The 14610-nt window shown below is 39.0% G+C and overlaps 1 protein-coding gene across 3 annotated transcripts in view; it reads right to left on the bottom strand.

Moving 5' to 3' along the window:
* Window positions 1–14610, bottom strand: part of BBS5 (Bardet-Biedl syndrome 5 protein) — a 121998-nt gene that overhangs the window by 57230 nt on the left and 50158 nt on the right. For all 3 annotated transcript variants that reach the window (XM_090380759.1, XM_090380762.1, XM_090380766.1), the window contains one exon: window positions 2518–2561. In XM_090380759.1, the coding sequence (XP_090236885.1) occupies window positions 2518–2561 (44 nt within the window). The remainder of the gene's footprint in view (window positions 1–2517; window positions 2562–14610) is intronic.

Here is a 14610-nt window from a genome sequence, read left to right as displayed (position 1 = left end):
TTGGCAGAGTGGACATGGACATGTAACCCCAACACCTTGCATCCTATCCCTGTAAAAATGGTCTTTTCTGTTAATAAGTATGGACTATGCTGGGAAAAATTCTACCCAATGAGCCTTGCTCAACCCTGCTGGGCTAAGTTGACTGACAAAGCTCTAACCACATACTCTCTCCTACCATGTCTGGGACAACTGCAGATACTTTCAAATTAAATCCTCAGATCTATTATTAATATCATTAATACCAAACTGTACAACATTACCTTCTGCACTCTTAAAAAATGATTGTTGCTTTACAGCAGCATTAACTTTTGTTTCTGACAGATATAATCTAATCCTATTCCACCTATCCTTTTACATAATATATTTCCTGTTTCCCAAAACTAGCTACTTCCTGTGGGACCAGTGCTTTCAGCCATTGAGGATGTCATTGTGTTATCTGATGCATGAGTGTAGGCTATAGCATTGAGCTGGGTGAATGAGTGCATGACGGGATCCTTATTTTAATTCCTTTAAAGGCATCAACCCTATTCTTCAAGCTCTCATGTTGGCTTATCAGAAAGCTGAATTTGCTTCAAATTCCCTTCTACTCTTTGCATCAAATAGACATCTTTGGCTACATTACATCCCTCTGCAGATAATCAGCAAACCAGCGACATACTGTATAAAATCCCGACTTATAAAAGAAATGCCATCAGCAATTCTCCTGGGAGCCAAAGCATTCTTAGTAGTTGGATTGCTTTTTTTTTCTTTTTTTTTTTTATAAATACCAAATACAAAAGGAATAAGAACCTATAGAACCTAGTACCATGTATAGGTTGAAGTTTGAAAAGATGAAAGAAGATACTTGTTGACATTAGACGAATTTCTGTAAATTGTAATTTTTGGCAAATAAGTGTGAAGGGAGGTTGTTCCAGAAAACAGAAGTTGAAGGGATAAATAAGGAAGAAGAAAAGTTGGTTCTGTGCGTTTGAAGTTGGACAATAAAAAAATGTTGACTGATTGCAACACATATTCAGACTGGTTTGGAAGAGAGCAGGAATTATAGAAGTCAATTCAGAACAGTGCCCATGGAAATATCTATAGAGAAGGCAACCAGCAGAAACAGAAAGTCTCTATAAGTCTATGAGATGAGTTAGTTTAATGGCCCATCTCTATAAGAGATGGACCATTAACCTAACTGAGCTATTTTGAATGGAGTCTAGAAGCCTAAGAGAATTTATGGGGGCACCAGATGGCAGAACAATATTCCATGGTAGGGTGGATTTCAGATTTGTACAGAGCGAGTAACTGTTTAGAAGAAAAGTAATGCTGAGAGCAAAAAAGAAAACTCAGTTTTTTTAGGTGCAGAGGTAACAATATTTGTGATGTGCTTATGCCAAGAGAGAGAGATTAGTCAGGGTAATCCCTAAGAAGAGGTATGTGATCTTGTCTAGCAATCCAAGTGTCACTGAAAATAAGCACAGGAGCAGAAGAATCCTTTTTGCAAGATATAAGACAGAGCTTTGTTTTAGGATTGAAATTAACTAAGTTATCTTTGTCCCAACAGAGAATTACCTGGAGATCAGCATTTAAGGAACTGGGGGATATTCGAGAAGTTGAAGCTGTCTGTGCAAGGAAAGTTTCACAAACTAGAAGGCAGAGTGCATTGTGCTATCATCAGCAAAAATATGGATAGTATTTCCAGTCAATGGAAGAATGTCATTTTTGCTTTGCTACTCTAGTTTGAAACATGATTTTAGTTTAAATTTAATTTAAAAATAGTACATGAAACTAAAAGATATGGCATGATAACAATACACTATTCCAAGGTTATATGTACTATGCTATTTTAAGTTATGTAATGGACTATGATTGATTGATTGATTGATTGATTTGGTAGTTATTGGCGCATCGGCTTCTGTGGCCATATTGCACCTCCCAAGGTTTTTGCAGTACTTTGATCCAAGCCCGAGGCGGGAATCGAACCCGCGACCTTTGGGTTGCCGGGTAGGTACTTTACCCACTCGGCTAGCCCGGTCGGCTGTAATGGACTATGTGATACAATTAAGCTATAAAATCACATTTGTATGATTATAAATTTATAGCTTATAAACTTAATAAAAACACTTCTAATATTAATTATGCTCCTACAGAATTACATATAAGAATAGCATTTACATAAATTCAATGAACAATGGTGGCAGAATTCTCTCCTACTTTGACTTTCATTCTTTAAGCAATTACAAAAGATAAGAAAGAATTTTGCCTATTATATCAGATAAACACAAATAATAACCAAACTACTAATTTAAAATAGATAGACAACAAAACTGATAATTTTTAGGAAATAAAACTTTACTTGGCATCTTTCAAAATTTGATCCCACTTTTTGCTTATGCATGCAGGTTATAACATGGAAATTCATTATTTTATCAGAATACCTGAGTATGTTTAGCTGTAAGGAAAGAATCACTGAAAAAATTTAGTCTACCAAATCACAAAGAAAATGTTACCTAGCAAGAAACCTCTATATCTTACTTATGCACTCCAATCAGGGATGTCATAAGCCTTGAACTTGGTATCTAAATTAAAAAGGAGATTGTTGGACTATGTATAGACATTTATTTCTATTTATCAGATATTTTATAAAGAAAAATTTCAGGTTGTCTTGTAAAAAGAAAATAAAAATACACAAAAAAAAAAAAAAATATATATTAAAATATATTCACAGACAGTGGCTGATAACTGATAGCTATAAATTCACGTGCAGTATATACATACAGGGTGATTCACTACCAGTGCGACAAACTTGCAGGAGGTGTAAGGGACACAAAGACAAATTGGAATCAAATAGCATTGCAGGGTCCAAAATGCCTTCGTCATGCGGGTCACATGAACAAAGAAGCAAAGAAAAAGAACAGAAACAGCAACTCGTTAGTGTAACAGAAATCATTTTAATGACAAGTTTTGCATTGGCAAAAAGCCATGCTACAGAAAGTGTTCGAAAGTTCAACCAGAAACAGTCACACAGGCTTCACAGCGCCGCCGCATGGAATCCCTAACGTTCTGGAAGATTCCTGGCGTGTCTCGAATCTCCCCGGCAGCTACAGAGATGCGATGCGAACGACGAGGTCTTCAACTGAATCAGCGGGGGTCTCGTACACCAATGTCTTCATTTGATCCCAGCAGAAGAAGTCCAGGCATGATAGGTCCGGCGATCTAGCAGGCCAATGAACCGGACCACCATGACCTATCCAATGCTGTCCAAATGTAACGTTTAGGTGTTGGCGGACGTCATTGATGTAATGTGGGGGAGCCCCATCATGCTGGAACCACATTGAGCGGCACAACGACTGAGGAACATGTGCTTCTTCAATAAGTTCGGGCAGGACGCTGTAGAAAGATCAAGTATGCCCTACCGTGGGGGCAGAAGGTACGGTCCAATGAGGTGGTCTCCAACAATGCCAGCCCAAACACTGACAGAGAAACGGCATTTAGTTGCACGTGTTCGTGTACCATGGGGGTTCTCCAAAGCCCACAAACGGGTGTTATGTTGATTGAAGGTTCCCTCTCTTGTGAAACTTGCCTCATCCGTGAACAATACGGACGCAGCAAATGCACTGTCTGCCGCACTCTGTTGAAGAAACCAAGTAGCAAAAGGAGTGGATAATCCGCAGGCTCCAATGATTGGCCGCGTTGCAGATGGTGTGAACTCATTTGGTTTGTTGACAGTATCCTCCATACAGTGGATTGGGAAATACCCAATCGTTGGCCTATCGCTTGAGTACTCGTACTCTGATTGCCTTCTGCAAGATGTAGGACATTCTCCTCATTGTCTGGCGTCCTCGTCGTTCGCTCTCGATTCATGGTACCTCTCGTGAAACAATCAGTCTCACGTAACCTTCTGTGCACACATGCGAAAATCGTATGATGAGGAGCACGCCTGTGCGGGAAACATTTCTGGTACAAGCGCAGAGCGGCACACCTGTTACAGTCCGCAGCTCCATACGTGAAGTGCGTGTCGGCCAGTTCAACGTTTGAATACTCGTCCATCCTACTGCCTCGGGAAACGGTTCGCAAATGCTGACTTTCAGTGGGATCGCTGTTCACGCAACCTCCCATTCAACGTCCTCTACCGCATGACAAAGGCATTTCGGACCCTGCAATGCTATGTAATTCCGATTCGTCTTTGTGCCCCCTACACCTCTTGCAAGTTTGTCGCACTGGTAGTGAATCACCCTGTATGTGTGTGTATCATACATTAATCTGTTAAACTTAAATACTACACAGTATTTGATCAACATAACAAGACACACACCATACATATAGAAGGTATTTTAGTGATACATTGCATAACTTGAGATGATTTAGGAAGCAAGCAAATTTAGAGGAAAAAATTCCCTTTGAAGCTATGTTTTAGAGATAATACTGCTTAAAGTTTTACGATAGCACTTCCTATTTGTTGGAGTTGATCATATAAATTGTAGAGAAATAAAGATATTTGTAAATACTTGGAAAAAAAATTTAACATGAAGGTGATTATGTGACTGAATAGTAGTAGTGGCATGTGATGCAAGAAAGCAAGTGTATGAGTTTATGCAGCATCAGCCAAAAAAAAAAAACATCACACCATTCCCTCCAAATGTCTGTCCAGTTCCTCCTTAAATTTATTTAACCTATCAACTTCCACAACAACAGATGGAAGTTAGTTCCAGCAATTAACCACCCACTAGCTAAAGGCAAATTTCCGCACATCTATTCTACATCTGTCTTTTCTTAATTTGAATTTATGCCCCTTTAGGTTCGTAATATGAACAAGTGGAAGGATCCCATCAGAATTCAGTGTGCTCAACCCATTCATAGTTATAAAAAATTCTTTAATGCTTATGAGAGCTTCCTTGGACTCAGGGGAGGTACCCATTGACTGGAGATGTGCAAATGTGACCCCAATTCACAAAGGGGGATCAAAGGCTGACACAAGTAATTATAGACCTGTGAGTTTAACTTCTGTTCCCGGAAAATTAATGGAGGCACTGGTGAAAGAAGCACTGCAGGATCATCTAGACAAGACTTCAGTTATAGCTAGGACACAGCATGGTTTTGTTAAGGGGAAGTCTTGCCTGACCAATTTGATTGGATACTATGATGCAGTCACAAAAGAACTGGATGCAGGGAATAACTTTGATATTATATACTTGGATCTTAGAAAGGCTTTTGATACTGTTGCACATGGAAGACTGCTGCACAAATTGGAGCAGTGTGGCATTGGAGGCAAGTTGCTGCTATGGATAAAGGGGTGGTTGAGGGGGAGAAGACAGAGAGTGGTAATCAATGGACACTGCTCATCGTGGACTAATGTTATTAGTGGAGTCCCTCAGGGTTCAGTATTGGGGCCTTTATTGTTTTCTGTATTTATAAATGATATTGATGATGGTATATCAGGCTTAATGTCCAAGTTTGCAGACGATACGAAGGTTGGCAGGGTTGTCAAGGACACTACTGACACTATGCTGCTGCAACAGGATTTGGAAAGGTTGAGCAGATGGGCTTCGAGGTGGCAAATGAAGTTTAACATTGACAAATGTAAAGTACTACATATGGGAAACAGCAACCCCAGAGCAACGTATCAACTCTGTGGTACTACACTGACAGTGGTAGAGAATGAAAGGGACCTGGGGGTGGTGGTGCAGGCAGATATGAAGTTCTCTGAGCAGTGCAGACGAGCTGCAAGAGTAGCTCATGGTGTATTGTCAATGATATATAGGAATTTTTCTAGCAGGGATAAGGAGGTGATTATTCCCTTGTATAAGGCAATGGTCAGGCCACACCTAGAGTACTGTATACAGGCCTGGAGGCCTCATTTCAGGAAGGATGTAGAGCTGCTGGAACGAGTACAGAGAAGGGCAACTAGATTGGTGAATGGGACAAAGGGGTTCTCTTACGAAGAAAGGCTTAAGTTTTGCAAATTACAGTGTCTGGAAACTAGGCACCAGCGGGGTGATCTGATAGAGGTGTACAAAGCCTTGAATGGTTTGAGCATGCTCAATGCTGATGGGATTCTTCCTCTAGCTCAGAAAAATCACCTGAGAGGGCATAAATTCAAATTGAGGAAAGACAGATGTAGGATAGATGTGCGGAAATTTGCCTTTAGCCAGCGGGTGGTTGGTGGATGGAACAGACTTCCATCCCTTGTCGTGGAAGTTGATAGCCTAAATAAGTTTAAGGCTCAGCTGGACAGGTATTTCGAACGAACAGAGGGGTGAAGTGGAAGTGGTTATTTTTATTTATTTATGTTACTTTTTTTTTTTTTTTTTTTGGCTGATGCTGCATAAGCTTGCTTTCTTGCATCAAATGCCTCTACTAATGCTAATGCTAATGCTTTAAGTTTTTTTGGTATTAAATGCTGTAATTTTAATGCACATAAGGAATGATATTGCAAATAAGGAACTCTACACCATAATATAACAATATAATTAAGAATGTTCAAAGTAGCATCACTGAGTCTCAAAATATGCTCTGCAAATTTCAGAGCATGCTTTTAGGCTTAATCTTTCCTCTTCCATTCATTTTTACAGAGAATGGGCAGAAATTTTTCCTTGACACACTACTGGCTACAAATCATGTTATTGTTATTTGGTTTTTAGGAGCATTAGCAACTAAGGCCATATTGCTCCGGGATATACGGTGGTCATTCCATGACCTTTCCGCATTCTCCATATTTGGTGGTGACGGGCTCGAACCCCGGTCTAATCAAGAAGCGTGTGCTACGCACTGCTGCTCCTTCCCACCTGGCTACGGAGGCGCCTACAAATCATGTAGAGATCCTGTCCTGTATACTCATAATAAATATAAATTTTTATTGTGAAGAAGCTAGCTATGTACTGACAGACATTGCACTTAATGGAATTGGATTGCCATGAAGTTCAGCAGCAGCAGCTTTGAATGGAACCCATTAACTGGTCTTATGTTGGAATTTCTTCATATAAACTTTCTGCTTCATACACCGCAATACATAAAAATTCAATAGACTGTTGTTGTTGTTGGTTTTAAGTTACAACAGCAATTAAAACATATTGCATCACTCTGTGTTTTGATTGTACAAGTGTGTTCATAAGTGGTGCTGCCCAAAATCCTGACAGCCAGATTCCCGACAGCAGAAAATCCTGACATACCGATTGTATTTAAAAAAACAAAGTCAGAGTCTATATCTCAGAAACTGTTTTTGCAATAAAAAATGTTTTTTGTGTAATCAGAATGGCCACTAAAATCATTACAATTTTATTTGAACACATTGCATGTACACTGCAGTTATGCAAATAGTATATGATAATGTTAATGTTTTATGTCATATTAATGAATAAACAACACATATATATATACTAACAGTATAAAATCAGTTCACAAAAACCAGATTACTGACAGTATTCACAGTTTAATAATATCAAAATCACAAATTAAAATTTGCAAAAATTCATATAAATTATAATCAGACATTTAAGTGATATAATAATCTTAATAATAATATGTAAATAATCTTAATAATAATACGAGGGTGGTTCGGTTCAATAAAGAATCGCCCTGACCTAGCTGTAGAGGTGCTAGCCTGTTGATTCTTGGCACAGGTTTTAGTTCTCTACATAGCTACCGTGCTTGTTTGTTTGTTATTTGGTTTTTAGGAGCATTAGCAACTAAGGCCACATTGCTCCGGGGATATGCGGTGGTCATTCCCTGACCTTTCCGCATCCTCCGTATTTGGTGGGCACGGGCTCAAACCCTGGTCTAATCAAGAAGCGTGTGCTTCGTACTGCTGCTCCTGCCCACCCGGCTACAGAGGCACCTAGCCACCGTGCAGATTTACACAATTTTCCCATCGATGGATGAGGCTACGGATACTATTTTTGTAGAAGTGGTGATGTTGGTCTTTGAACCATGACTCTGTTACAGAAATGAGTGTCTCATCGTCAGGGAAGTGAGTTCCTCCCCCCCCCCAAGAAATGATTTGAGGGAAGGAAACAAGGAGAAGTCCAATAGTGCAAGATCGGGTGAGTAGGCTGGATGGGGCAGTATTTCATATCCACAAGTGGCCGCTTCTATTGTTGCATTCTCACACCTTTGGACAGCAGGCCGCACCTACATGTTTTGATTTTCTCCTGTAATTTTGTGAGTAAGTTGGCATAATAGGCACCTATAATTGTTCTACCTTTTGGCAGGTAATCAGTCATTATTACGCCTTTCTCATCCCAAAACACTGTCAGCAAGACCTTTCCTGATGATGCTTGGACCCTTGCTTTTTTTTTTTTTTTGGGGGGGGGGGGGGACCGTGATGTCGCCATTCCGTGGACTGATTTTTACTTTCAGGGTCGAAATGGTGAATCCAACTTTCATCCTGAGTGATTAGACGAGAGAAAAAGTCTCATTTTTTTGGCACAAGGCTAACTCTTATGATTTCTGTTGTCAATCAGCCTTCTGGAAACCAGTCAATAATTGGGGAATCCATCTTACACTCAATTTCCGTAAATGGAATTTGGTCATGAAGGACTGTTTCAACATAGCTCACACTCATGTTCACCTCCTGGGACAATTCACGCACAGATATCCAGCGTCTCCCATGATTAACGACTCCACTTTTCTGATTGTGCTGTCATCAATGGCTGAATGGGGACGACCTGGAATGGGCTCAGATTCTACCGATGTCCGACCACACCTAAACTGTCTATGCCAGTGCTTCACAATGCCATAGGATGGGGCTTCATCCTTATATACAGCAGTCATCTCCTTGTGGATTTCTTTAAGAGATTTCCCCTTCAAGAACAGATACCGGATTACAGCTCTGGCTTTGTCCATGATGCTATTTCGTCACACGTTCAGCTCTGTAAGAGAAAAACAAATAATCTTAAGTATTATAATAATAAGAAGAAAATGGGATATTTTTTTCCTGTTACCCCTTTCAAAATATCCTGCTGGCACCCATGGTCATGCCTAATGTACCTGTCAAAAAATTCATGAGAGTGCAGCTAATAACAAATGCCTGTATAATTATAGTTTTAGTTATGCTAATGATAACTATGAAGCAGCTTCCAAAATACATTATTCTAAATTTTCATATTCCGAAAGTATTCTTATTTCAAGTTTTTATCCGTAGCATTTCAATGCTATACTTATAATTATTGCTCAAACACCCTATACAAATACCAAAATTCGACTTGAAAAATTACCAATTAAATGCAATATAATGAAGTAAAATTAATACATCATTTTTATTTCCTGATCGTATTTTAAAACTGTTTGTTTCTGAAGAAAACATGATCTTCAAATTGAGAGAGGTATTTGTCGTTAAAATTTTTCTTATTTTTTATATTCTTTCTACAAAATTAATCCAATTTAATCTAATCCAGGCCATCGTAGCCTAGTGGTCAGGCGTGCGGGTGCCTAAGTACACGTGCCTTGAGTGACCGGGGTTCAAGCCTGTGACTACTGAATACGGTGCTGTTTCTTGTATTCAATCTATCATGCAAACTCCTCTGACCCTTTGGTCATCCCGGAGTATAAACGGAAAATTTATATTTTAATAAGGTAAATTTTTACTTACTAAAAAACTAATAAATACATAGAATTATATTTTTTTATAATATAGTAGATACTGTCGGGATTATGGTCATTGGGATTTTGAGCCAGACCCATTCACGAGAAGAACCCTATTCCCTCAGCCTGAAATCTGCTAAATATAGCCCTGATCGAAGAGGCCTATAAAAATTCCTTTACCCTACAGGGACTTGAACCCATATCTCTCCAAAGGCATAACTGGCTAAACCACTATATTGTCATGGAAGACTCGACAGCTGTGATACCTGTCCTGTAAATACTCATAATAAAGGGCAGTTCTCCTAAGAATCAGGATTATGTCATGTGTGTGTTACTTGTGCTCTTCTAGCAGGACATGATACAATCATAGGGGATACCTTTGTGTGTGTTCATTGCAAAGAGGATGAAGTGGTTAAGCACAACCTCAGCATCCAAATGAGATTATGTGATGGCTTGAAGAATAGGGCTGATGCCCTCGAAGGATTAAAAGAGAGGGGGGACCCCCATCAAGCACTCAGCTATCCAGCCCATGCTCACATCACACAACACAAAGACATCCTCTGCAGCAGAGATCCCTGGTGCCATAGAAGTTGGTGAATAATTTGTCAGGGAAGTGAGACAGATACTGTACAAAAAGGATAGTTGGAAAAGGACCAGGGTACATCTCCAAGGGATTAAAGTATATGACACTGTAGAGCAGCTATCATCTTCTAAGGGCATAAAAGGTGATATTATTGTACATGTTGGTACTAAATGCCATTAAGAGATCTGAGAATTAAATTAACAAGTACAGAGCAATGTTGAGAAAAAATCCACACTCCTACCCAGACATAACAGGAGGGAGTACACGATGAGAGCCATGTCAATCAATTCTGCTAAGAAGAGACCATGCAAGACTCATGGACTAGAATTTTTCTCAATGTGGTCTACTTGTTAACAGGAGAGAGAACATTTCTATAGGGAGGGGATAAATAGAAGGGATGCAAGAATATTTGCCGATGCTTTCAAGACAGTGTTAGGTGGGTTGGAAAACTGTTAGCCAGGGGAATACACCGACTAATAGATTAACAGTAGCTGCAGGATACTCTTAGTATATATATAATGGCAGACAAAAAAACTGCCGCCTCCGTAGCCAGGTGGACAGGAGCAGTAGTGCGTAGCATACGCTTCTTGATTAGACCGGGGTTCAAGCCCGTGATCCACCAAATACAGAGGATGCGGAAAGGTCGGGGAATGACCACCGCATATCCCCGGAGCAATATGGCCTTAGTTGCTAATGCTCTGAAAAACCAAATAATAACAATAACAAAAAAAACTGCAACACTTGGTGAATTTTGCAAATAATATATTTTGCCCTGCATTATAGGTTACAGAAATGTTCGAAATGCATTTGTCAGATATCTCTGTGAATGAAATCCAATAAAAAGATTCCACCTGATATACCTAATTGCCATAAATATCTTCCCAAAGGGTAAAATGCATAATTAATGGAAATATGAGAAATCACACAAATGGCAAACATGACAACCAAACATACATTTTATTGCATTTATGTGTAAAAACTGAAATGACAAGTTAACGTAATAGTATTATGTACTGTAAATCAGCAAAATACATCCTCAATATTTTGTTATTCCTCCTCGATCTGCAATTACAGACTTGCAACGATCTGGCATAGAGTTAATCAACTTCTAGATATATGGTTGTCCAATTTCATGGTACCACACCCTTACAATGCTCTCCTGCAGCTGAATCTTACTTGTTGGCTTCTTCTGAGCAATTTTAGACGACAGACATTATGTACTAGCAATTTTCAACAGAGTTCAAATCTGACTGTTGCCGGGCCAGTCCAACACTGTAATGCCAGCATTTCTGAAGTATGACTGCACCTTAAGGGAGAAAAAAAAAGGGAAAATATCAGTGTAAGTATGTTTAAAGCCTTGTGAGATAAGAAGACAAACTCATTAAATTTAAATAGCATAAAACTTACCAATTTTGCTGTGTGGCAAGGTGCTGAGTCCTGTTGAAAAATGCAGTTTTGGACGTCTGTGCGACGATCCCTAATAACAGGTTTCACACACTCTTCCATGATAGCAGTGTAGGTTTCTACATTCACTGTTCTATTAATAAACTTAATTTACCCCACCCCTTTGCTTGTTATGCATCTCCAGACCATCTGACTGGCAGGAAACTTTACAGTCAGTGTTATGCAGTCAGGATAGCATATGCCTCCGATTTTCGTCTTCCAACATATCGCTTCCCATCCGAGCCATGCAGGTTGAATTTTGATTTGTCAGAAAAGCTGGTCTCCCATTGCTCTTTTTTGTGGACAAAACTTCTTTTGTCCACAAAAAAGATAGGCATGCAGACCACATTCCAAAAGCCATCTTTGGATAGTTTGTGCACTTGTTTCAACACCAGAGGCCATCTCAAAGTCCAGTTTTAGATCAGGAGCACTAGCATGGTGATTATGAAGGCATAGCCATTTCAAATATCGATCTTGGGAAGATGTAGTCACTCTCTTACAGCCTGATCCAGGTCTTCTCTTCACATTACCGGTTTCACGCTCAGTCACTAACGTTGATTTGGTAGAGTAAGTAGCGGGTGCAAGCATAAAACTTTATATCATTCATAACTTTGGTTCTAGCTGTTAGATTTTAAAATGACTGATTTTCGTCAAAGATGTTTTCACAAAAAATATCTTTTGTGTGTACACGTGTTTTTTTTTTGCTGATACTTTATAAGCTTGCTTACTTGCATCATATGCCACTAATAATAATAATAAAAAAAAAATAATTTATTTTATCAGAATCCCACAATGAAGAAATGCATGAACAATAAAGTTGCATTTTTAACCATTGAGGATTTATAATAAGCAATTACAGACATCGCATTCTGAACACTATACAATCTTAATTACTATAAAAAAAAAACAACACTTTCTTAAATGTTTGCCATCAGCGTAATACTCAGTACCATATCAATCAACTTGTGTGATGTGCATTACATCTTTGTGTTTTGCACTAGTCTTTAATAATGATTAATAAGGAGGGCAGTGCTTTGGCTGTTTTTAGACTTCTAACTCAATTGGCAACTAAAGCTATGGGAGAACTACAAAGGGTTAGATAAGTTGCTATCCACAGATTTATTTTCTTTGAAAATAAATCTTTGTTGCTTTCTAAATCAATGAAAGGTTTATCCTCAGGTCATACATTCATGCAGCAATAGAAATGAAAACTCCCAAATCAAAGTCTGTTTGATGGATAACTAGCAATTGTGGAAATTTTTAATTAAAAAACTGCATGTGTACCTTTTACACAAGAAATATGCTTTATGTGAAAATATCTTTGATGAAAATCAGAACCGTTTTAAAATTGAACAGCTAGAAACGAAGTCATGAACGATGTAACATTTGATGCTCACACTCACTACTTACTCTACCAAATCAATGTTAGTAACATTAGTGTCATACTTCAGTCCAAAATATTTAGTGAACGATGTAAAGTTTTATGCACACGTATGCTACTTACTGTACCGAATCAACATTTGGAAGAGGTTAGGGAAATCCAAGCCAATAGCCTAATTACCCATTTGTTGAATAGTATGATTGTAACAATACAAGTATTTGTATTGTTGAAATCTGTATTTTCGTGACATTGCATTGTCAGATGCCACTTTAGATGTTTTCACATTAATAATTTTTTAAGCAGTGACTGAATGCCACACTGCTATAGCCATTGTGTTCAACAATGCCGAAGTCAAATGAAGAGAGTTGTTAAGAGTATCAAGCAAGCCAACCTAACAAAATAAAGATGGAAGTGGCAATGAGCGAGCAAAAAAAACAGACTATCAAGATTGCATAAAATACAAACAGAAAATCAAGTGCTGGATTTAGCAGTGCCTTCAACCAGCAATGCTGCTGCTCCATCTAATAATGTACCCTAAGTGAGTATTGATTATGTACAATGGAATATTTCTCCAATTGCAGAGCAGATGACTTTAAATGATCAAGCTCCTTTTCCTTTCTTACCAACTATTTACATAAGAATGTGCATTAAGAGTTTGAAAGGATATTTATGAAAAATGATCTGTTCTGTATGCTATATTTGCAATGTCTATGGTTTGAAAACGACACAGAGAAATTAGCTGCTAAAGATGCATCAGTGATATGGACTGCATTTCCCAATGTTGATGTCGACGGGATCATTGTGTGTAATTGCTGAAGAGGATCACTTAAGAACAACAACATTCCAGAGCTATCTAAGTCAAATGGCTTTGTCTACCCAGAAATTCCATCGCATTTACTGAAGTTGGATTTAGTGTCTGAGAGGCTTATTTCTCCTCACTTACCATTCGTGCAAATAAGGCGCCTGAGACACACATACGAACAATACGGAATTCTGGGCCAAGTGATCAATGTGCCTGTTTCAGTCAACACAATGGTCCATCGCTTGCCAAGGGAGATTGGTTTGGTTTTTTTTTTTAAGGAGTATTAGCAACTAAGGCTGTATTGCTCCAGGAATATGCGGTGGTCGTTCCCTGACCTTTCCGCATCCTCCGTATTTGGTGGTGACGGGCTCGAACCCCAGTCTAGTCAAGAAGCATGTGCTACGCACTGCTGCTCCTTCCTACCTGGCTATGGAGGTGCTGCCGAGGGAGATTAACCGAAACAGGCACATTGATCACTTGGCGAGAATCCTGTATTGTCCTTATGTGTCTCAGGTGCCTTATTTGTGCATATAAAATGCAAGAAAACACACGAGTCCAACTACGTGATCGGATTAGCAAGAAAGTGAGTGGTTAAAGTGTGGCTTCAATATTTGATTGATACACCTCTCTATTGATTGTATCAAATCACAATCGATCATTCTTTGATGACAGTCACATGGAAATTAATTTGGCTAAAGATGACATAAGTGAAGCAGTTCCGATTGAGGAAAGTCTCATCACCCAACAGCAAACGTTGTGGAGTGGCGATAAATATCTTGGAATTGCCCCAGGAGAAACTAACATATCACAGAGCTTACTGTTTGATGAGCATGCAGAGGA

This window comes from Mastigoproctus giganteus, chromosome 1 (assembly GCF_048544385.1).
Source record: "Mastigoproctus giganteus isolate SK-2022 chromosome 1, ASM4854438v1, whole genome shotgun sequence".
Classification (NCBI taxonomy): Eukaryota; Metazoa; Arthropoda; class Arachnida; order Uropygi; family Thelyphonidae; genus Mastigoproctus; species Mastigoproctus giganteus.
The sequence above is the reverse complement of the archived record's forward strand: the minus strand, read 5'-3'. Positions and strand labels throughout refer to the sequence as shown.